This window comes from Megalops cyprinoides, chromosome 24 (genome assembly GCF_013368585.1).
Source record: "Megalops cyprinoides isolate fMegCyp1 chromosome 24, fMegCyp1.pri, whole genome shotgun sequence".
Classification (NCBI taxonomy): Eukaryota; Metazoa; Chordata; class Actinopteri; order Elopiformes; family Megalopidae; genus Megalops; species Megalops cyprinoides.
This window is the reverse complement of record NC_050606.1, coordinates 17,457,826-17,480,975: the sequence shown is the minus strand read 5'-3', so window position 1 is coordinate 17,480,975 and position 23,150 is coordinate 17,457,826. Positions and strand designations below refer to the sequence as shown.

Here is a 23,150-nt window from a genome sequence, read left to right as displayed (position 1 = left end):
AAATTCAGACAAAGACAAGTGTTTGTTAAAAATATAAATGTATCTTTCTGTCATTAATACAAAGTGCACCTCGAACGTAACAGCATTGGTTATCTAAGTTATTGGTTGCAGTAGACCATCACAGTATTCAACGCACTTGTTTAAAATGCATCTTGTACCATCAGACAGTCCTGCTGGTCAGTGTAGAACAAACTTAGCCCATCCTAATGATGAACTGCATGTGATGTTAATGGAATTGCATTTGCAGCTCATTACATTTGCACATTTCAACGTTTGAATCCTGGGGGATTATTAGCAATTAATATTTATGCAGAAGAAAATGCTACTCTCAGTACATTCTGTAAACATCCCTGCATGTGAATTAATAAGAATTAACGGAAAACATTTTTGTCAAACATTACGTCAAATGTTTTGTCAAACGCACCAAATGGTTACTGTTAGGATTGGGGGTGGACAAGCTGATCTGAGATCTGTTGTACACAGATCTTATTGTTAGGCCCTGACCAAAATACTGAACCAGAGCAGAGTATATACCAAGAATGCTGGAGTTGGGTGACATTGAGTGAGATGAATTTAGCCTTTGATTTCAGAGAAGTGAAGTACTTGTGACAGCATCTTTGATTTGGAACACTGTCTTAATGTTGAAGCTTTCCATAAATCTCCTTCAATTTCCTTCAATCTCAACAGAGGAGTGCTCTCAGCACAACTCATTGGTACTCAGTTGTGGCCTCTTGTGCTGCACAGTCTGTTTAAAGCTCCCTCTCTCAGAATGATCATAAGTAAAAGTAGCAAAAGTTTCACATTTAAGCTCAGAATGACTAATCCCGAGAGCTCTGCATTCTGGGTTTATGTCAATACAGTGCATTCTGTTTAGAAGAATCACATTTGTCCTGTATGATTTGATGCTTATGAGTGGTTGACTCATGAAAAGCAGAGATATTAACGATGGGGTAAAACTGACATTTACCTTCCTTTTAAAGAATCCTATTCTCTTTGCATAGAACTGTCTTGAGCTAGGTTCTTCAAACACATAAAACTTTGAAGCAGTTTTGAACAATCCTTTGTTAACAAACAAGTCCTCTTATTTGAACTGCACCATCTGAACTGCTGGTGCTGCCTGAGCATCCGTAACCAACTAACTTTGATTAAAACCAGTATTTTTGTGTATCCCAAAACAAGGGGATGTGGCACTGTGGTGCTCTGCCTGTTTGCGTTCTTTTTCATGTGACGCCTCCTTAGTTCTTCACAGAGTCATGACTCTACTGGGGCATGGTCTCAGCTGCATTTCATTCATTGGCTTTGAAGATTCAAAATCCTGTGTCTGAAAAACACAGTGTTTTTCATCTGTAGAAAGTTCCTTTCTTATTCCTGCCATTTCAGCTTGCATGCAGGTACTAGCTAACCTGCCCTACTGTTTTACTCAAAATACCTTACATGCTACTGTAGGTGTTTTGGTACTTATACAAGATGATACACTGTAACAACTTTCATTAATTATACACAATTGCGCTCCGCTGGGTACCGTAATGCATGTTGTAAGTCAACCTGACCTGATTCGTATGAGTGGCTTTGCTTATTTCTCAGGAGCTGAGTTTACAAACAGTTTTAGTGTTGGAATGATTGTGGTTGATTCTTATGTCTGCATATCCTATAAGCAGAGAGCACTGTACTTCTGACACCATTTCAGTATTCCTGAACTTAATTCCTGAAGTTTAACTGAACAAAAATCAAGTAATGCATTGAACAGAGAAAATAAATTCCACAATCAGCTCCAATGTTCTGTTGGAACTAACGAGTTTCTGCCATGCGTTGATCCAATTGGACAAAGACCACGGGGAAGTGTGAGAACTCTAGTCCCTTGTGCTGATCGGACGATGTCCCCCGTAAAGGTAACCTGGGAGCAGAGGGCCAGTTTCCCGCCGCTCACAGAGTGGTGGCGTGGTGACGGGGCCAGCTTTGGGGTGGGTGTGGCCGTCTAGGGGTCTCTCCTGGCTTTTAGTCGTTGAGGAGCAGCAGCAGTTGGGAGTCCTGGGGCAGCTCCCGAGCGGGGTTACCCTGTGCTCTGGACCAGGGGATCCCCACGGAAGGGAAAGACGCAGAGGGCGCAATTCCTGTCTTCTCCACCAGGGTGGGCTGTGTCGACAGCCTGATCTGTCTCACAGCCTGTGGGAGAAGAGCAGGAGGAGCAGGAATGGATCCTTGCGTCGACTGAATACATTGACCAGCTAGTGTTGAAAAATTCAACAGGCTGATGAGATTTACCATGCTGAGATAACTGCTAATTCATCCAGCTTCATTGTACCCCGTTTCCCACAGGTGAGCTGGAACCAGGCTGGCTCAGTACAGTTCCTGTGAGGGTGTAACTGGTATGCTGCGCTACAATGTTCCTTCCATAAATTCCTGGTAAAAATGGAAAGTAGGCAGCAAAAAAACTAGAGGTGGACAAGTTCTACGGAGTCAACATTTTTTTAGGAAAACCCCATATTGGACTGCAGACACAGTCCAGGTTGTTGCTCAGACTTGACAGGCGTCAGCATTTCGTCAGTGCCAGGGCTGGCTGACGTTACACACAATCAGATTTTCGGCACTATCTTGCACAAGCCTGGTTCCAGCTCTACGGGATGGTAAATAATGGTGTGGGCCCCCCTCGCTGTAGAATCTGCCGCGGAGCCTTACCTGTCTGAGGCGTTGCAGGCACAGAGCCTCGGGCTCTTGTGGCTGTGACTGTGGGACGGGGATCCTCCATCTCTGCAGCTCTGCCACCATCTCCGCCTTGCTGAACAGCACCACCGGGTCTAGGCGGTTCTGGTTTATAAGCTCCACCAGGCACTCCTTGTAGTGTTGCCTTGAAAAGGGTCCAGAAACATACGGACGCTATGGATATCGTACTTATGTTGCCGGTGATGGCAGTGCATGATGGTCCTTGTAGTGCCTGTAGTGGCAATGCATTATGGCACTTGTAGTTTTGATGGTACTTGCGTGCTGGTAGATTATGTTTGCTGGTACTTACTCGCAGTATCCACTGTACTCTGTGGGAGCTGGTCTACCACAGGGCTCCTCCTTCTGACTGCCCACTTCATGTTGCTCTAACACCCCACATAGACCTGAAATACAGGTAACCATGGGTCCTGGTAACTATCATTAAGTAACTACATGTGTACACAAACACACAGGCTTGTGCGTGCGTGACACACACACACGCACACACACACATAAATATTGTTCTCTTTGGTGGGACGGGAAGTAAAAATACACTTTTCCTTCCACCCACAGTAACAATTCATGGGATCCTGCTGACATCACTGCTGCTTGAAGGCAAAAATATGCACAGCATCAGTTGTTATGCATCACTGTTATATAACGGTTATGTCACCGTTTTGTTTTCGTCTCTGCTGCTGAAAGTGGAAAGCCGTGTTCAAGGCTGACTGCAGGCCTGTGCCCCTGCTGTGCTGTGAATTGCAGGCAGTGCTGAGTCACGGCGGCTGCTCTACCTCTCTCCTCTGTGCCGCCTCTGGCTGTGCCTCTGGGCTGGAGTGTGAAGGAGACTGTGTGGAGCTGGGGAAGAGGCAGAAGAATATCAAAATCATGGGTGGGAAGAAAGGGTTGCCAACGGTTTATATTAACACAAACATGCATGCAGCAAAACAGGCACACAAATGGCAGAGCGTGTACAAACACATGCACACACATACACACACACACACACACACAAACACACACACGTGTGCACACTCTGTAAACGCCACATAGTTAGGCTTGAATCAAACACAAGATCAGTGCAGGTGCGCCCCCAACGGTTACACCTCCCACGAGGAGTTTCTATAGAAAAGGCAGGTGAAAGTGGAAATACAGCATGGCTCTTCATATAGCACAGTGCTTACCCTATCACTGGGAGGGGAGAGCTACACTGCACACCCAAAGCATACCTGGAGCAGCTGCTGCAGTCTGGGTACACTCCAGTCCCTGAGGTGGTACAAACAGTCCCTGGGGTGGTGAGCATGCAGACCCTTCATCCCGCACTCCGCGGAGAAACCGCAGGCCTGTAGCAGGTCACATGATCAGGGATTATCCACTGGTCCAAGGACTGGACCATGAGGGATTATGAGCTGTGTACGGTGAAATGACACTGCTTTGCCTACAGTATCCTTCTCACTTTGAATTCCCCTAGAAAATGTGTATACTTACTTAAAAAGCACAGGCTGGTGAAGAAATGTTACTTACACAATTACACTTTATTTGGTATAGGTAACACATGCTGACACACATACATACACATACATTATATACACACACACACACGTATATACACACAAACATACACACATACACTCATTCAGCATCCAAACAGCCAAGAGTGTGTCACATGGCTTAACTTGGGTGTTGATTCTGTTCTTATAGACCATAACTTGTCTGTGGACTCTTTGTATTTACTTACTGTGACCTGTATGTGGACTGTCTCTTCACTTACAGACAATGATCTATATGTGGACTCTCTATGCAGTGAGGCATTGGCCTATGGCCTATGTGTGCTCTCTCTCTCTCTCTCTGTCTCTCTCTGTCTCTCTCTCTCTCTCAGAACAAGTACTCACAGATCCCATCCGGAAGGGCTTCTTGCAGCCTCCACAGAACTCATACTGACACTGTGTGCACCTGAAGTGCAGACAGCCCCCCTTGGAGAGGTAGAAGCGGAACTTGCACTTTGGACAGTCTGAAAGCACATGATATCAAAATCAGTGGGTCTGAGTGTGTATGTTTGTGTTTGTGTGTGAGTGTGTACATGTGTAAGTGAGTCACGCACTCAATGAGAGAGTGAGTTACTGTGTGGGTGACAGTCAGTCAGTGAGTCAGTAAGTGAGAGTGCATATATAGTCCTATGTATCTTTTTTTCTCCTGAGCAGGCTCTGTACACATGACCTGGTACTCTGGGTCACTAAGTCAAAGAATGAGTGAGAGAGTAAATCAGCAAGTTAGAGTGCGCATGTGAGGCATACCCATCTTATCCCTGCTGAGCAGGCTCTAGGCCGTGCAGCATGGTGCTCTGGGTTAGTGAGTGAGTGATTGAGTACTGTGAGTCAGTGGGTGAGTCAGCAATTGAGTGAATCAGTGAGTTAGTGTGTGCATGTGGCATACCTATCTTATTCCTGCTAAGCAGGTTCTCTAGGCGTGCAGCCTGGTACTCTGGGTTGTTCTGGGCCTGCCACATCCTGAACTTATCACAGGAGATGCCCTCATGCTGGGACAGCCACTGACAGACAGACACGCAGACAAAAACATAACATATAACACAATTCAGGGAGACATTGAAAGTGAATGGAGCACTGTGAAAATGTTTTCATCCCGATGAAAAGTACTTCAGCTACTCTTTCTAATTCCTCATGAGAGCATTTGCAAAGTATAAATATTAATGTCAATGTGAGTGTCTGTTTGCCTATTTGTGAAAATGTGTGAGAGTGCTTCACTTAATTGGGCAGGAATCTATACGTGTGTGTAAGTGAAAAGGATGTGCATGTATATGAGATCATTTGCAGTACCGTAAGAGTATGTGTTTATATGTGTGTGTGTGTGTATGTGCGTGTGTATGTCTGGGTGTGTGTGCGACTGCGAGTGTGTGTGTGTGTGTGTGTGTGTGTGTGTGTGTGTGTGTGTGTGTGTATATGTGTGTGAGAGTATTAGTCACTCACAGGACTCTTGCAGTTAGAGCAGGTGCTTTTTCCACAGGTAGGGCAGTCCATCCTCAGCCTGTCTGCTTCATGGAGGAGGCCAAATGAGCACTGAAAACAGACACACACACGCATACACACGCATGCACGCACGCACGCACGCACACACACACACAAACTCAATATTTCTTTGAAAAAATGAACCCTTCTCTCCATGGCCTTTCCTGCACCAACAGTTGAGGTATGTAGCTGATGAGGTCTGTGTGCTGATCAGAGGTGGGGGGTTTGTCCTTACATGAGCACACCAGCGGAAGTTTGGCATTTCCTGCAGGGCGCGGTCTCTCAGCTTCCTCTGGAAGAGCTCATGAGTCTGAGGGTCCAGGTAGTGCCTGATCTGTCATAGAGAGAGAGAGAAACCAGTGAATGCAAATAGGATGGAGAGAGAAAGTATGAATGAGACAGAGAATAGCAAGAGACAGAGGAAGTGAACGGGAAGAGAGGGGCTAACAAGTCTCTAAAATAAGTCCAGTGATTGCTGTACCACAATACAGCAGTGTGGCATGGTGGTAAGGAGCAGGTCTTGTAACTAAAGGTTGCTGGTTTGATTCCCTGCTGGTGCACTGCTGCTGCACCCTTGGGTAAAGTACTTAACCCACAACTGCCTCAGTAAATACCCAGCTGTATAAATGGATAAAATTTTAATGCTCTGGATAAGAGCATCTGCTAAATGACAATAATGTAATATAGTGTAACACTTTGTGCAGTAGTTGTTCCTGTTATCATGGAGCTCACGTCCCAGTTGAAATACTTCTGAGAGCAGCCCTACATGTGTACATTGTGCTGACCTATTCCTCACAGGATATCTGTGTTGAAAGGGCAGGTGTTGGTGTTGTGTCCGGCTGTGTGACCCCCCCTCACCTGTGTGTCGAGCAGGTTGAAGTAGTCCATGGCCTCCTCCATGCACCCGGGGCGGTGGATGTCCGGCCGGTTGCAGATGGGGCACACCACCCTCGTGATGCTCCTTTCTTTGATGACGGAGGAGAAGTAGGCCTTGAAGCAGCTCTCGCAGAAAGCGCAAGAGCAGTGGGTCATGGTGATGATCTACAGGGGGGGAGGAGCAAGAATGAGGGGGCCCAGAAAAACAAAAGACGGAGATGGCTTTATGTTGTGGTTATGGGTTATGGGCTGAGGGTAAGGTTTGTTTCGAGAGACTTTAATTCCTTTAAAAATTGTTTAGCTGATCGGGCACCGGATTCCCCTAAAGCCACCTCTCTGTGCTTTTGGAAGAAGCACCTGCTTACATATGGAAATTTCCCAAAGCCACATGGAACATTCTGGTGCAAAGCACAGGAAATACAAAATCAGAGGTGTAGCATGGGTTTGTGGGTATGAGACAAGGTGACCGCTGGCCTGGAGATTCCTGTTTAGTGGGGAGCCTGAGCTTAGGCAGGCAAGACAAACTGATATGAACATTCTAAATCCATTTACTCTGATGACCTCTGACCCCTAAACCCCTCTTACCAGCTGATGCACATTAGCTGACCCCTCCCGCTTTCCTCATTACCCTATCGCAGTGACACTACTGCTTTCTGACAGTCTTCTAGTGACTCCCTTCTTGTTTCACCTTGCTGAAGGACACCTGCTCCCGGCAGATGGGGCACTCATGAGAAAGGTATCGCAAGGCGGAGGGGAGGTCCCGGCAGGACTGCACCGCCTCCAGCACCTCCTCCGGGGCAAAGCTCCGCCCCTCCCAGGAGAGAAGGCTCCGGAACATGTCCGCCTTGTCCTGCGGGAAGCCATCTGGAACTGGAACCTGTGGATGTGGACCACGTGGGGAGAGAGCATTTGGTAAAACCTTACTTTAAGCCGTGGGCTACTGCACCTCTTCAAGGGCCACAAAAATTACATCTGTAAGGCTCCCACATGGCCTAGCTCTAGAGACCTCACACAGAATCTCCAGCTGGAGCCTCAAAGATAAACTGTGATAATCAGACGGATCCTTCTGGCAGATTCAAGCATTGGTGAGACCCATGTTAATCTGAAGGGTGTCTGTCCTCAGGAAGGACTCCAGGCACTCACCTGGACCCTCTCAATTCTCTTCACCCTGACTGGGAAGTGCTGCTTATTCACTGTAATAACACGCTCCTCTTGACTGAGGACACGCTTGGCATCTGGCAGAGTGAGGGGGGGGGAGAGAGAGAGAGAGAGAGAGGCAGAGAGAGAGAGAAGGAGGGAGAGAGGGATGGAGAGAGAGAAGGGGAGAGAAAGGGGGCAAGGGACAGAAGGTGAGAGAGAGGGAGAGAGAGGGAAAGGGAAAGAGAAAATGGGAGAGAACAAAATCATTAGTCTCTCACAGGAGGTGGATTACACACCCTACTGTACCCCTTACAAAAATATGTATTCTAAAACTGTAAAACCAGCCTCTACCCTAGGATTAGGCAAATACCCTACCAGGGCCAACAGTAGAAGCTGTGCTTAGAGTGGGTTGCAAGGTTAGCTGTGGTGTCTGAACAAGTAAATTACATTAATTCAAAAAATAATATTTAAAAGCTACGCTAACTAACTAAATTCATCCTGGATAAGGGTATCTGCTAAATATACAATAGTACTACTACTAACAACAATAGTAAAGAGAATAACAATAGATATATATCATTTTACATGTCAGTGGTCCTACATTTGTGGCAGGTGTTGCATAAAATATAAAAATGTTAAGAGTGGCACTGAGTCAATGAGTAAGAGAATAATCACATGCAGAGAAACGTGTCATTAAGTCAGAATTCAGATCAATATCATGCCAAGAGTGGAGGTGAACGTAGATCAAACTCAGTAAGTCACATTAACATTCATTTCAAATTCAGCTTCAGCTCTGTCTCATGAGCATTTCACAGTAATCAGGAGGGCGGTTTAGGACCCAATCTTCCTCATAATTAACGCTTTGAATAGAAAAATCCCCAAATCACACATTCAGTCATACAAGGGACATTTATGACAGTGCAATTTGAATTTGAACGATGTACAGATGTGAAAGGCAGGAAGTTCAGGGAGGAAGACCTTTCACTTGAAGTTGTGAATCCTAATGCTAACATGCATTCCAAGAACTGTGGACAAAAAAGCATTGAACGGAGACAGACAGTTACTGTTTACCCATACTCCTCTGTCTGTCACTTTCAACATGGGACCAGCTAGGAATCAGAATACAAAATGGCCTCTGTTCAACCCAACCGCAATGCGTCTAGTCCTTGTCTTTGAGAAATGGCATTACCTTTTTGCTCCTCACGCAGCAGAAGTTTAACGCTTAAAGTCAAAACAATAACACCTGCTAGTTTGTTACTCAGTGAATCAAGGATAAACCCGCACTGCGGTTAGATCAGGGGCCCTACGGCACAAAGGAGTGTTGTTTTCACCAGACAAAGTTTATGATGTAAATTAAAGGCAGAAATGAGATTCTGTAAAGCAAGAAAAAAGTATGAGTGAGGAGTGGAAAAACAGACTGAGGAAAAGTGAAACGAGGTAATCGTTAATCTCATTATACGTGGGATTTCATTTTTAAGCCTTCCTAAATAATAGAATTGAAAACAATCCCCAAGATGGGTGATGCTGGATTTACCCAGCGTGCACCAGACAGTAGTTCCGCATACTGCGCAGCAGCTTGGACAGCCCTATGCCCAGGTTTAATGCTCACAGTGTGAATTTTCCCAGGGAAATCTGAATTCCTTTAAAGCCCCACCACAGCATTGATCTAGGATTATGTGGATTTCAGGAATCAGACAAGGAGCGATTTAATAATGTCTGCCTTGGGTGCGTCAGAGCTCCACAGACAGTATTAGAACACGCTGAGGGCTGAGCCTGCGATGAGGTTTGAGCTCAGATTCCACACGCGGACTGTCTGCCACAGTGAGGGCCTCTCTCCTACCCTCTGATTGGTCCCATGCTGCGGTACCTTTGGGGTCAAGGAAGGTGACGTGGGCCTGGTCGGGCAGAGCCGCGGGGTACTGCACGTCCAGGACCTCCCCGCCCCCGTTCTGCCGGCGCTGGAAGTAAACGGTGAGTTTGTTCCTCATCCTCGCGGGGGGCAGCCCCGGAGGAAGCCGGTTCACCTCGATCGTCTGGCTGTTGTCCGCCAGGCCCCCCTCGCCAGAGAGAGGCGCCCCTCCCCCCGTACTGTCCCCCATGGGGCTGGGGATACCTTCAAAAGAAGGGGGGGGAAGGGCCGCTGTCACTCTATTCCTCTTCTGATTTCAGTCAGACTTTTAAAAACAAACCACTCACCTAAGGCTGTTTGCAGATCATGCACACATTCAGTGGGCGACTTCATTTTATGTAGTCGCCAGCCCTGGGTCAAGCCTAATTACCAATTTATCAGTCTCCTGATTTATAAAACACGGGTGGGTGCTCCCTCTAGTGGCAGCATTTCGCAACAGCAGCTTTTTGGAATTAAATCGAAAGCTGCTAATGACAAACTCTCACATATCCCACACAAACAACACCCAAAAACCACTAAACGCAATGTGTGAGGTTTTTGCTTTTCATGTTTTATGTTGTATGCTGTGTTATGAGTGAAGATTAAACACCCACCTTTAGCACTGGAGTTGGCAGTGGGTAGCTGGTAAATGTTGACAACCTTATCGAGCTGCAGGCTTTTGAAGAGGTCGTCTATGTCTGCCACATCGGAGGAAGTGGTTGTTGGCGCTGTAGTTAAATAACAATGAGGTCATCAAGAAGCAGTAAGTCAGTCTGAATATGCATACATGAACAGAGACAACTCTAGTGTACACTATGTGTGTGTATATAAACAGTACATTAACAGTACATTAACGTATGTGTATGAACATTCCTAAAAATTCATGACAACCCTTGGGATACTATTCCTTTAATTTTGATGAATACATACATTTTATATACCTAATATTTTCAGCATTAATATGTGTAAGTATATACAACTTTACACTGTAATATTACAAGCTTACATGATCTTATTGTGTTTTGTATAGTATACACAGTGTGTTTCTGGATATTATTAATCAGATCAAAACAGTTGTGTAACACCACTGGCTAGATCCTGTTTTTCCAGAACCTTCTCTCTGTGTAACAGACAGCTGGCAGCGGGCCTCACCAGGACTGCTCTGTGTGAAGGGGTTGGAGGAGGATGGGGTCTGGCTGCTGCTCTCCCCGAAGGTGATCCCCAAATCCAGGAGCTCCTCCGTGTAGGATTTCCTCACCCTGGTTTCGGTAGCTAGGTCCGAGTGAGTTTGCCTGGCGTTGGCAGGCGGGGCTGGAAGGAAGCAGGCATTTCAGAAAATCAAAAGTAAAAGCTCTCCTGCTTGGCTTGCTGGCTTGGCCAATAGCAGTAAAGGGGCGGGTGGGAGTATGTGTGTGGGGGAGGGGCTTGCTGTAATGCAACCCCCCCTGTTTCTCACTCAGTTTCTCAACGTCATGTAATCTGATAAGCACAACAGGTTAAACATCAATGAGTAAAATTCAATGCCTAGATATAACAGGCCCGAAAGAACCGGTTACTCTAAAATTAGAAAAAACTTATATTATAGAAAATGATACTTAAAATAACTCAAAATCAAAAGAGTTTGATTTGTGTTGGCCACATGACTACATATAATTAACATATTCATATTAATAATGCTTTTATACTATTAATAAACATAACACTATGTTATGTTAATGACATATTATAACATGTAATTACTTTGAAATATACAAAGTCCGAGAACATTCATTAAAAAACATTTTAAAATGTAGCAATGACTTCAAATTAAAAATTGGCTAAAAACTGGCTAACCACCAAAAACAGTCAGGGCAAACTGAGCCATGACTGAATTTCAATGAACACTGAGACAAGGAGGCGAAAGAACATTCCATTATTCAAACAGTGCACCTCACAGTGCATTACATCGATCAGTATTCAAATTCTTGTCAATCACAGAAAGGAAAGATCCCAGATTGTATTCTTTCTCATGAACATTCATGAAGGTAAGTCAAAGAGACCCGCATGAACATATAATTCATTCCTACAGCTCATTTACCAGTCCAAAAATTGTGTGACTGCAGATATTAGGACATCCATACAGATCTTTGGGCAAAGAAGTTGGGGCTCTGTTATTCCAATATTGATCTTGGGATCTGAGGAACCATAAAACATCAACCCATATAACCACAATACCATATAACATCAAATTAATTAAAGTGCACACCCCTACCAGGTACTGTATAAACATAAATCGTATTGCCATTTCCAGTCAATAAAAGGGACATAATGTTCCCTCAGAGCAGTGAAGCACTCACTCTTTATGCTGGGTGTTTGTACCGGTAAAACTGGGGATGTTCTGGAACTCAAGGCAGCCATGTGTGGAATAGAGGGACTTCTCGGGTATGGCAGGCTAGAAGGGACAAACAGCACACAGGCTAATTAAAGCCCAGCAGTTCAACAATCTCACATATCAAACACAGGCACATCTGGGATCAGCACGACTGTGAATAATAACCTGTGTGAAAGTTAAGGTTCTCCATTCGCTTAGCAAAAACAACGTTAACCTGAGTCCTCTCTGTGTTTTTGCCGCTTCAGTTTGACACTGTTATGCAGTAGGAAACAGGACACATGGAAGTTTAGTCTGTTTGAAATCACGTAATGTAAAGGATAAAAAGGCAATCTCAGGTATCCAAATCATCTACATCTAGCCAAAGAAATTATGAAACACATCCTCCTTCTCATCTATCAGAAATGGAATTTATCCTTAAGTATCAGCAATGGAATTTTAGAAAGTGTTACTACTTTCACCTCTTGCCCAACATTATCAGTTCAGTATCAGCGGCAAGGACGTAATTTTGCATATGGACGGTAGGGACATGTCCCTACCAATATTTGAGCGAACGCGTTATCTTTGGAGTGAAGTCATATTACATAATTCCAATGTCCCCTCGGTTGTTGTGTCCCTACCAATGTTGAGACAAAACTACGCCCTTGATCAGCAGTGATGAAATTTTGTAACATACAATGAAAAATGTGTGACCGTTACTTAAAATGTGTGAAAAAGAATGGAAAACTTTCACAGATCTTTTATTTTCCCAAGTTAAGATGAAAGGTCTTTGTGGCACGACTGCCTAGCGAGAGACTATTCTGATGCAGCCATCCACACTAATATCCTATTCAGAGGCAGAACCTGAAACCCAGCAGGACAGGAAACAGAGGTTGGTCTGCAAGGCTGACCGCAGCTGTCAGGTAGAGGTTCGCTGTGTGGTGGTACTCAAAAACTTGGTTTTCACACTCACCTGGCATCAGGGAAATACTGTCTGTAGGGGTCAGGAAACCTTGTGGGCATGCGGTTACCTACGGAGAACAGAGCCACACCTGACCACAAGCACTGCTGCACACATATCAAATGACAGGAAGCAAACACAAAAACAGCAATAGTCCAACGCTTGGCGTGCTTGTCAGCCATTTTGGAAAGAACTGAAACGGCTTTTGATTTGATTTCAAATGTAATTCTTTATCTATGAGAATCTGCTTGAAACTCAAGTAGCACACCTTTTAGGATGTTGCAACTGATTGGGTAGTTCTATGTAAATAAAAAATGCTTCAAATCAATCTATTAATTCTGTATCTATGCATTTCTGCCTAGTATTGACTATAAAGAAATAACTACTGGAACATTATGTACCATTTCCTTTGCCCAACCACCTCAACAACTTATTTCTTAGTTCAATTTAACATGTTTTAATAAGATGAACAGTGGCAATGATGTGGAAGCATGGGGTTAGCATTAAGACTGAGTCTGTTATTTGAAACATTGGGAGTGCATATCTGAGGGGTGAATAATTGGCAAACGCACATATGGGTGGCCAATTATCCACCAAGGGTGTGCCCCGCCGATCGAAACATCTGCCGTTTCTGCATGACTAACATATTTGACACTACCCTTCCCTTCTGTTTAAAAAAGAATGAAATGAGGATGGGAAAAATATCTAAATGAGGCAGAAACTGATTCACAGACACTCCTAACGGACAATGTGAAACAATGTTATCTGTGGAAACCGCCATGGCGGTGCTGTGACTGTTTTTGGAAGACCGCTGCCCCCACCTGGTAGGAGGGGGGACTGCGAGTGCTGTGCTGGAGGCGGGGTCTGCACTGTGTGTGGGTGCGTGGCATAGAGGGGCGTTTCCCGCTGGAACGCTGCCCTCATCTCCTCCACAACAATTGCCAGGTTCGACCATCCCTGCAAGTCAAGCCACAGAGGGGAAAAAAAACAAAACAGATATTTCCTCGGTACACAAAACCTGTCATTAGGTCACTGCAAAATATAACTAGTGTGTGTTTTTGGTGGATATTTTTTTGTATAAATTTAAATATATTTTCATGACCATGTGATTTAAGATGACTAGGAAACTGCAGTGTCATGAAATAGTTAGGGATCTAGACTTTTAGCCCACAGGTTTCAGGTCTGAGTCCTAAATGTGACGCTACTATTGAACACTTGAGCATTGTACCTATCCTGGATTGCTTCACTAAATAATATCTCCCTCTATAAATGGAAAATGCTCGGAGGTAAGCAATGCAACCACTCTGGATAACGGGTTCTCCTAATGTAATGAAATGTAATGTAATGCTCCATAGAGCATCCTTGATTAGCCTTAGATTGCTAAACAGTAAGACAGAGAGAAAAAGAGCTCGTCTTGATGTCAAACATTATCTATAAGCCAATTCAGAACCAAATTTAATTTGCATTCAAAATTCATATGAATTGCTTATTGTCTACCGCTGAAGGCAGAAAGCTCTACAAAATGCTATAAAGGAAACAGTTGATGAAAAGCAGTGTATAACCTTTCATGTGCGCATATTCCATTGCAATAAAAAGTGAGAGACATAATGGATGCAAAGATGCTTTTAAATTAAAAGGCACAAAAGCTCAGTAATATATTCAAATGGAGGCAATACAATCAAAAATATCCATCATGAATATGAAGCACTAAACATCAACATTGAACTCAAATAGCATTGCGCAAAAGTGCCTCAAAGCATACTCTTAGATTTTTCTCTTAAGCCTTTTTTCCAGTAATTCCCATTAGTGTCACACGGTTAATTACAGCAGCACTGGCGATGTGCTGAAATGCTTTCACGCTGTAAGACAGCACAGTGTAACGCACAGACCAATGGAGGGAGTGACTCACTTGTTGCCAGTTGCTCAAGCAGTGCAGGATCACATGACCACTGGCATCCACACAGCTGCATTTGGTGTTGATCACCATGGCGACCGAAGGGCGCACAAAGCACTTTGGGGGGCTCTGGGGGTGCGTGTCGTGGAGCCAAATGCACACTGGGATGTTGTATACATTACCTAGGTTCCGGGAAAACGCACACATACAGGTCCATCAGACTGATAAATGCCACGCATGGTACATTACCCAACACAGCACACGCAAACAAGTATAATACCCGGTCAGGATTGCAGATGCAAAATTACATCAGCGCATCACCACGAAACAGAACATCTAATGAAAAGGCCACAGGTTGAAATCTTGGGTGGAGTGCTGCTGTTTTACGCTTGAGCAAAACACTTAACCTGAATTACCTCTGTATAACAGAAGCTATTTAAATACCTTAGATTTAGGCACTTAAGGTACCTGTTAAGGAAATAAGGCAACACTCCGGTTGGTCATTTACCTTCATACAAGACAGGAATAGTGCCACTCAAATTCACCAACTTCTTTTTGTCCCCATTGGTAAAACCTAAAGAGTGAGAGATAAAGAGAAGGGCTATTTGCATTTACCTCAGTTAGCACGTGAATAAAGCCGTTACTTACTGATGCTCTTGATGACAGATACACACACACCTTTCCTTAAGAGCCTGACTGTTAATTTCATATACATAACAAAAAAGTCATAATGTATACTGTAATACTACCATCACTATTGCAACTGACATTATTTCTTGACTGTTTGAAGGGTACTTACAGAGTTTAAGACTAGAAAATCAAATAAATAAATTCATAAATTTAACGTTTTTGAACAGGAAGTAGAATTAAATATTGGAGGATGTGAAAGATGAACCACAGGCATCAAAACCACCACTCTTCACAACGTGGGTGACCTGGATTTTGGACCCCTCTGTGTGAAATGGTAACGCTGACGCTGTGGAAACTACATGTTTCCACAGGCGTGTTCTTGACAAAGCAGAATTCCTTGCAGGAGTACTCACAGTAAAAGTCCACGTAGAGGCGCAGGTCCTTATAGGCTGTCGTCACGCTTCTGACGTCGGTCACTACCTCTGCGGGGTAGCAGTACTTGCACTGCACACGGAGATGAGGACAGCGGCAGTTGTTAAACATATACGGCATTTGTTTATGCTTGCATTCGTCGATATAATCATACTTCATATGCGCACTTAAGGAACTACGGCTGCTACAATGTCGGGTGTGCAAGTCATTTTCAAAGCTTACACAACAGGACAAAACATTAAACACAAAACGTGGCGGACGCCAGATTAATACGCACAGGGTTTGCATATTTTATTTTAAAATATTTTGCATATTTTATTAAAAAAAACGTCTAAGGTTGACGATCATGCATGAGGCCTTCACTGACGTTTGACGTAATGCCACGGCCCTCTTACGTATGACTTCTGCTAACCAGGTAAAGTTAAGGATACTCATGTTTCATAAACAATAAAATATAAGTACAGTAAAATTTCATATAGCATAAATATATAATCATAAACACACAGATTTGCATAGATCATATGTGACAATAGTTATATTGAACTTTAAATATAACTAACCTACTTTAATTAAAAATTAAATGACTGTATTAGAGAGACATTCGTGACTCAGCTACACCAGCCACCGGATGTCTGCGCAGCAAAAAAAACGTGTTTTGCCTGATGATGTATTACTAAAACAGAAAGCTGCGGTTTTCTGGAGAAGTAACCTCCTTCGAAAACTACGATAACTAGGGAGGCAGAATAGTTACTCGACAGGTTATCTGGGGCAAAAGCAAGGTGACGTACGAAGATGCTCAACACTTCGCAAACAAAACAAGCGAAATAGTTTTGTGATGAATCAAAAATGGTTCCAGATGTTCCCGCGTAACTCTTGATGTAGTTACAACCATTCAGCCTATGTCCAAATCACATTACAGATTACTCGCCAGTCAGCGAGCTGTCAAATAAACGGAAGTGATAATCGAGATGTGCTAAATGAACAGCTAATGAGGGCACAGCTATTGACTGAATCAGTGCAGAAACATTTAAAAATGTGTATAGATTGGATATTCTAAACAGCAGGCTAGTATAGTCGGTGAAACGTTAAAGCTTAAACGCTGTTTTATAACGTTATGCGCTTTAAAATGTTTCACAAACGGTAAGCTAGAGCCTGACAGGTCGGCCCCTAGCAAAGTGGTTGAAAATGCTGTTAACTTGCAAACTGATGCGATACTTGTTTAAAGTTCATTTTGCAGCTAGACTATCTGGCTTAGTGCTGGCTGGCAAGTGCTGTCAAACACTAGCTGTCACGGCAATCATACTGCATGCGCAACGTATGTTAACTTTAGCTAACAAGCTAATGTTTATGTTTTCGGGCGTGATCAGAGTTTCGATGGGCGAAGAAACTGGCACCCTTCTCCCAGAGCGCTTGAAAGCCTGCTAGCTAGATAGTGGACTGTCAAATTCGTTGTATACAGAGGTAATTTCTGACAAAGCTACCTAACATTAGATCATTCAAATGATATTGTTTATTTGATTACAGAAGTAATAACGTGTGCCTAGCTAACAAGCAAGCTAGATAGTTTTCCCATTTCCAGTAATGATGCTAGCTAGCCAGTCATTTGACGTTAGCTTGCAGTAGGCTATACTGTAGGCTATATATGTCTTGCTAGCTAGTTAGCTGATCCCTGGCTAATTACCTCGGTCAGTGCTTCATATTCCAGATCAGCATTCACCAGCGACATTCTCTCACCGCTGCAAATCTCGGAGACATCATACGTTATGTGATACGTTATCTAAATAAATATCACATAGCCAGCCAAATAAGTGAATAATCGTACAACTGCAAAAAGATCGAAGGCGTGACGTTCCGCGTTTCGGACTACAAGTTTCTGGGTTGTATACCGGCCATCGCGTCAAGGAAGTACCAAGCTCTCTGAAGAATTATGGGTAGACCATTTCCCCATATTGTGTGTGGCAAATTGGGTAAACAAATAATCAGCGTCTGAGAGGTAAAACCAGGTTGCATTTCTGGGTGTCCATTGATACGAGTCAGGAACATACACACCGCAAAACAGATTATTTTTGATGTTACTTTCTGTGAAAATAAAAATACAAAAATGTATACTGCGGTTGTAATATGTCTTTGTAACACACTTTAATATCAGATAATTTATGATCAAGATCATAAATAAAGGGAGTGTTTCCCAACCCTTGTACTGAGGCACACTATTATTGTGGTATTTGTTTTAGTTGCTTCTAATAAATCTAATAAATCAGATTTGACAGACTTGTTGAATTAATACTGACCTGAGTTTTAAATAACCTTGCTGTTATCTGTATTAAGTCGCTGAAGATGATGCATGAGACGCATTTCCCATATTAAGCCTTTTGTTTATTTTAAAAAGTTTTTTTTTTTCTTGATAAAAATCTAATTTTAAGACAGTCTAAGCAGCCTTCTAAATTAAATGTAATTTGTTGTTCATTCGAGTGTTCTTGGCAGCGGATTTCTTTCACAAAAGAGCTAAAACTACATGCTCGCACTCCAAACCAGGATCGGTATTCAGTTAGAGAATTGTGACTAATTAAGAGGTCCTTGGGACTTGCATCGGAAAGTTAAAACATTATTTAAGCAAAAAAAAAAAAAAAAACATTTGTTATCAAATTGACAATGGCGAACGTTGCAGCTTTAGTAACAGAAGTGAACAGCAGAGTTACTCTTAGAATGCAATTACCCTAAAGCCTGGATGTTCAATAAAAAAACTTTTCCGTGCAAGCTCATTTTACTGCAAGAGAATGCTCTTAGAGGAAGAATGCTGCACAAGGCACCCATAGTTTGTTGGTGTCAATTAATGTTCTGTATTGATGTGTTTCAATTACATTGCCATTACTGATTGAATTAGAAGGTGCTATTGCAGGTGTTGTCTCAGTATAAAGAATGTAAGCAGCCAGATGAAATGTACATTTGGGAACGGTAAGGGGCTACTTTTCCTGAAGCTGTGTGATAAAGCCCACACTGAAATCCCTCGTGTTCTTAGGAGAAACTTTCCTCGCGAAGTGAGCTTTGTGACCTACCAGGTGAACATTTATGTTACCTAACTGACAAGTTCTGGCATGATCACAGCCATGGCACAGTATTCCTCCTGTGTAGACTCACTTGATTGTTTGAAGGATAAAGTTTTACTGGTGAAACTATTGTCTCAATGGCAGCAGAAAATATGACTAAAGGCGCTTGTGGCATTATTTCTGATGTGATTGGTAGAAGACTGTGTGTGAGTAGAGAATGTGTTGGTGTGGATGGTGGGGGAGGGTAGTGTACTTTGTAGGGACTGGGAGTGTGTCACACTATATCAGGAATTGGGATGTACTTGAAGCTGTGGGCCTTGTGACTTAACAAAATGAAAATGAAAATTTGTTAGGAAGCCAGAGAGTAGTTTGGCACACAGCTTTCCAGATATTCAGAGTGCAAACATCAGCAAAAAAAGGAACATCTGCCAAAAAATGAGATCTTTTATTTCAGCAATAATACTTTAAAATTACAGTTCATTAATGTTACCTTTAAAAGCATCTGTTCCTTATGTTGTTCACGGTGCTACGCAATCGCGCTTTATTGAATTAATGCGTGTTTACTGTGTGCAGATGCTTAAGCATGTGGGGAGTTTACCGCAAACACTTTCCTGGACTGAAAAAAGGTAGAAATCCATAAACAGCCAAATGTTTTACAAAATCTATTATCGTTTTCAAGAAAAGAATAAAAGAAAAAAACCCAGGATAAGTATGCCCCTGCCTTTCCACCAAATGTTTCATAGCATAACAGGCCTTTTTCTCACTTGTAATATCTCTGACTTTGGAACAATTGGTGATAAAGTGCAGGCAACAAAGACAGTATGGAAATGAGAGGGCAAAAGTTTATTATCACCAACCTTGGCAGACAATGCTGTTTCTCAGAGGCAAGATAACTGCTAAAGGATATTGTCTGTTGGCCCATTCAAGCTTTACAAGTGAGCCTACCTGATTACAATGGGGGGTTTAGCACAGCTGCCAGGAGGACACAATTGCAGAAAGCTCGCGGGGGATTTTTATGTTTGTGCTGAACATCGAGGGAGATAAACCTCGGTGCGTGACCCCTGTCACCCAGGTCCCGGTTCCATCTTCACCTGCTTCATCGTGTGCCCCCTCCCCCACACCCCACCCCCCCACCCTCCTGCTCCATGGCGTCCAGCTCCTCTCCTCCCACTGTTAGGGGGGGGGTGATGAATCCCCTCCTTAATTTCTCCTGAGTGTCCCATTCATCTCCTCAACTCCGCATGGTGCTCTCTCCATCCCTCATCCGCAGTCCGAGCTGAGCGCCGCCCCTGAGGTCTGGGGGAAGATGGAGGGGCAATTTTCCCTGCTGAAGAAGAGGTCACGTTCTAAATGCGGCAACATTTACGGCTTTGACGTACAGTACGTCTGCCTGTTTTGGTCCAGTTCCCAGCTTGTTGAAGCAGAGGACCATGGATTCTGGGTCGTGCATTTATATTTCTCAGATCCTTGTAAGGGTGAACAAATATGTACGTGATTGAACGAACAAAGAAACATGAAATATGAAAAACACTGACTGAATGGTGGTGAATGTTCAGCAACATAATTTAGGCTGGAGGGCATTGGGAGTAATTTTAAAACTCACAGCTGATTGGCTAATAATCTCTTACTCAACAAATTATACATGAGTAGGGTTCAGATCACTGCAACCCGAGTCCGCTTCCATTTGCACGTTCAGTGTCAGTGTGGACTGCCTGGGAAATAGCAGGCATATGTTATTGCCTTCATTAAAACCAGATCAATTGTCCCCTGGAACAAAGTTTATTTAATGTTCAATATAAAATCCAATACATTACTGCGCCGCACAGTAGATAATTTGTGTTTCCAGGAAGACTGTTGGATATGGCAATATTATACGATTTCTACTCAGCATTTTTGCTGAGCCGCAATCTATCTCATTTTCATTCGTCTTATTATCATTGACATGATCATTTATATTCCCAGTTTCATTATGACTCTACCACCACATTGCATGCCTCTGACTTGATTTTCACAGTCCTCAGTCTGATGCTTATGTAAAAACACATTCTGACCACTAGGGGTCAGTGTTACATTAAACTTGTGTTAGCTGTCTTTGTTAAGTTTAGATTTGTCCCCTGAATAGTCATGGGCAAGACAATGTAAATATGTGTAGGCATATATTATATTTATTACCCATGCGATCAATATTTTAAGATTTCTCCCAGAGTACTTACAGGAGGTATCATATTTTTTTAAGACCAAAAGTTTCAAACAGTGTGAGTGAGTGTGTGTGTGTGTGTGTGTGAGTGTGTGTGTGTGTGTGTGTGTGTGTGTGTGTGTGTGAAATGGAGACAGAGTGTTTGTATGAGAGAAAGTATCTGTGTGTGTTTGTGTATGATACAGTATGTGTGCATGTGTGGTAGAATGTGTGTGTGTGTATGTGTGGGTGTGTGTGTGTGTGAGAGAGAGAGAGTGCGCTGGTGTGCATGTCAGGGAAGGTGCCTTCGACAGAGACAGAAAGGAGACAGAGCGAGTGACTGGAGGTTGGGGTGGTGGTGGCATGGGGGGGGGGGGGGGTGCAGAGAGGGAGAGCAGTGAAACTAATGTTGTTTTCAGACTGTCATAAAAGGCGACTGGGGAGTGGAGTTGGGGGGGGGGGGGGGGTGGAACCACAGCCTGGGAGAGAAGCTTGTTTCTGCTGATGACAATATCTACAGTACCCGCTGAGTGCGATTATGCTGTGAAGGTGACACCAACGACCAGGTAGGGCTGGCAGCAGATCCTGCGCAACTCGTCCCAGGCAGGGACAAAGCCAGTGCTGAGTGTGCTGTAGCTCCTGGAGTATACAGCCAGGAGGCTACAGGTTTGAATCACAGCAGAGGCACCGCTGTTGTACCCCTCGACAAAGGACCTCAAACTGGCATTTTGGTCCTGTGGCGGGAAGATTGATGGCAACTAAACAACAGTGTTTGAAAGAATGTTTTTTAGGGGTACTGTGGAGGTAGACTGGGGTGTGGATGCTTCCGGCAGCCACGTCTATGTGCTAACGCTCCGGCAGACCAAGCTGTGCAGTGGTAAGAACAGGAACGTATGGGCATGTTTGGGTATGTTCGACAGGCAGGAGTTCTGTAGCCAGATCGTGCTGGGCTGAATCCCAGCTTGTAGCTTCAAAGCGCCTGATGGTGCACTTTGATATTTATTCATGACTTCTTGTTCTCGGTTTAGTCACGTATTTTGTAACAAATGTACGCGGCTGGGAGCTCTCCTCTCGCTGGCGCGGTCTGGGAGAAGCACGGAGACCCTGTGAGGGGTGTGCGTGTGTGGGTATGTGTGAGTGTGTGTGTGTGTGTGTGTGGTGGGGGGTGGGGGTTGCCACAGCGCTCTGTCCGGCGGGTCGACCCTCCCCCCGCTCCGGAGTCCGAAGGCCTCGCTGCGCTACTGACCTACTTCCAGACAATGGAGACACACTTCACTGCCTTGCTTTGCACTTGGGAGGAAAACACCCCCCCCCCCCCCCCCTCACACACACACACCACTCCTGCCTCAATAGCCCTGGAGTGGATTTACCCAGCTGCATATTCCCCACACCACAACCCTCCCGTGATGCACATGATTTAGTGCGGTTTGTTTGGCCCGGGCCCGCCCGACGCACAGCTGTACTGTAAGTGGGGCGCCAGGTTTGATCAAATGCCTGTTAGAGGGGGGAAGAAACCAGGATGTCAGGCACAGTGTGGTCCCCTGGAATGCTGTGGAGGGGTAGGGAGTGGGGGGATGATGCCGTCAGGGTGGGGTAGACATGGTTTCTCCACATGAAAGAAGCTGGGTTCATGCTGGGTGGATCAAACCTGATATCAGTGGTTCTGAGGGTTGCAGGTTTCAGGGGCGCCTTTCAATTTAGAATGCGAGTGAGACCCCGTGAGACACACAACTGATCAAAGTATTTACAGTCTGCTGTAGGGTGCGTACCTGACATGCATGTGGCCAAAGGGAGTGTGGATGGGATCCCCCTGTTCGACAGGCTTACGGTCAACCACAAGGGGCAACTGAGAAAAAAAAATTCTGTCCACAATAATATATATTTAAACATACAAACACAGACATGTTCGAGTATATGTTTCACAAGCACACACACAAAAACATTCAAAAAAACATGCTCAATCAAGACATACTACACATGTACATGCTGTAGCACACACACACGCTTGCACATGCGCACAAACATACACTATGTATATG

General features: G+C 44.1%; 1 protein-coding gene across 2 annotated transcripts; it reads right to left on the bottom strand.

Annotated features, from left to right (window-relative positions):
- Position 1: 1 nt before the first annotated feature.
- si:dkey-181m9.8 (E3 ubiquitin-protein ligase lubel) lies at positions 2–17,772 on the bottom strand. 2 transcript variants are annotated; one of them, XM_036518569.1, is made up of 22 exons: positions 17,570–17,772; positions 15,870–15,960; positions 15,335–15,400; positions 14,842–15,008; positions 13,754–13,889; positions 12,945–13,002; positions 11,961–12,055; positions 10,777–10,935; positions 10,239–10,352; positions 9,577–9,849; positions 7,740–7,831; positions 7,285–7,473; positions 6,579–6,761; positions 5,956–6,054; positions 5,682–5,771; positions 5,131–5,245; positions 4,590–4,708; positions 3,927–4,040; positions 3,492–3,555; positions 3,011–3,104; positions 2,677–2,845; positions 2–2,163 (listed from the first exon to the last, which is right to left on the bottom strand). In XM_036518569.1, the coding sequence occupies exons 1-22, from the start codon at positions 17,612–17,614 to the stop codon at positions 1,996–1,998; spliced, it is 2,700 nt and encodes an 899-aa protein (XP_036374462.1). In that variant the 5' UTR covers positions 17,615–17,772; the 3' UTR covers positions 2–1,995. The 2 variants fall into 2 exon arrangements, with proteins under 2 accessions (XP_036374462.1, XP_036374463.1); XM_036518570.1 differs by having other exon boundaries at positions 9,604–9,849.
- Between the last annotated feature and the right edge of the window lie 5,378 nt (positions 17,773–23,150).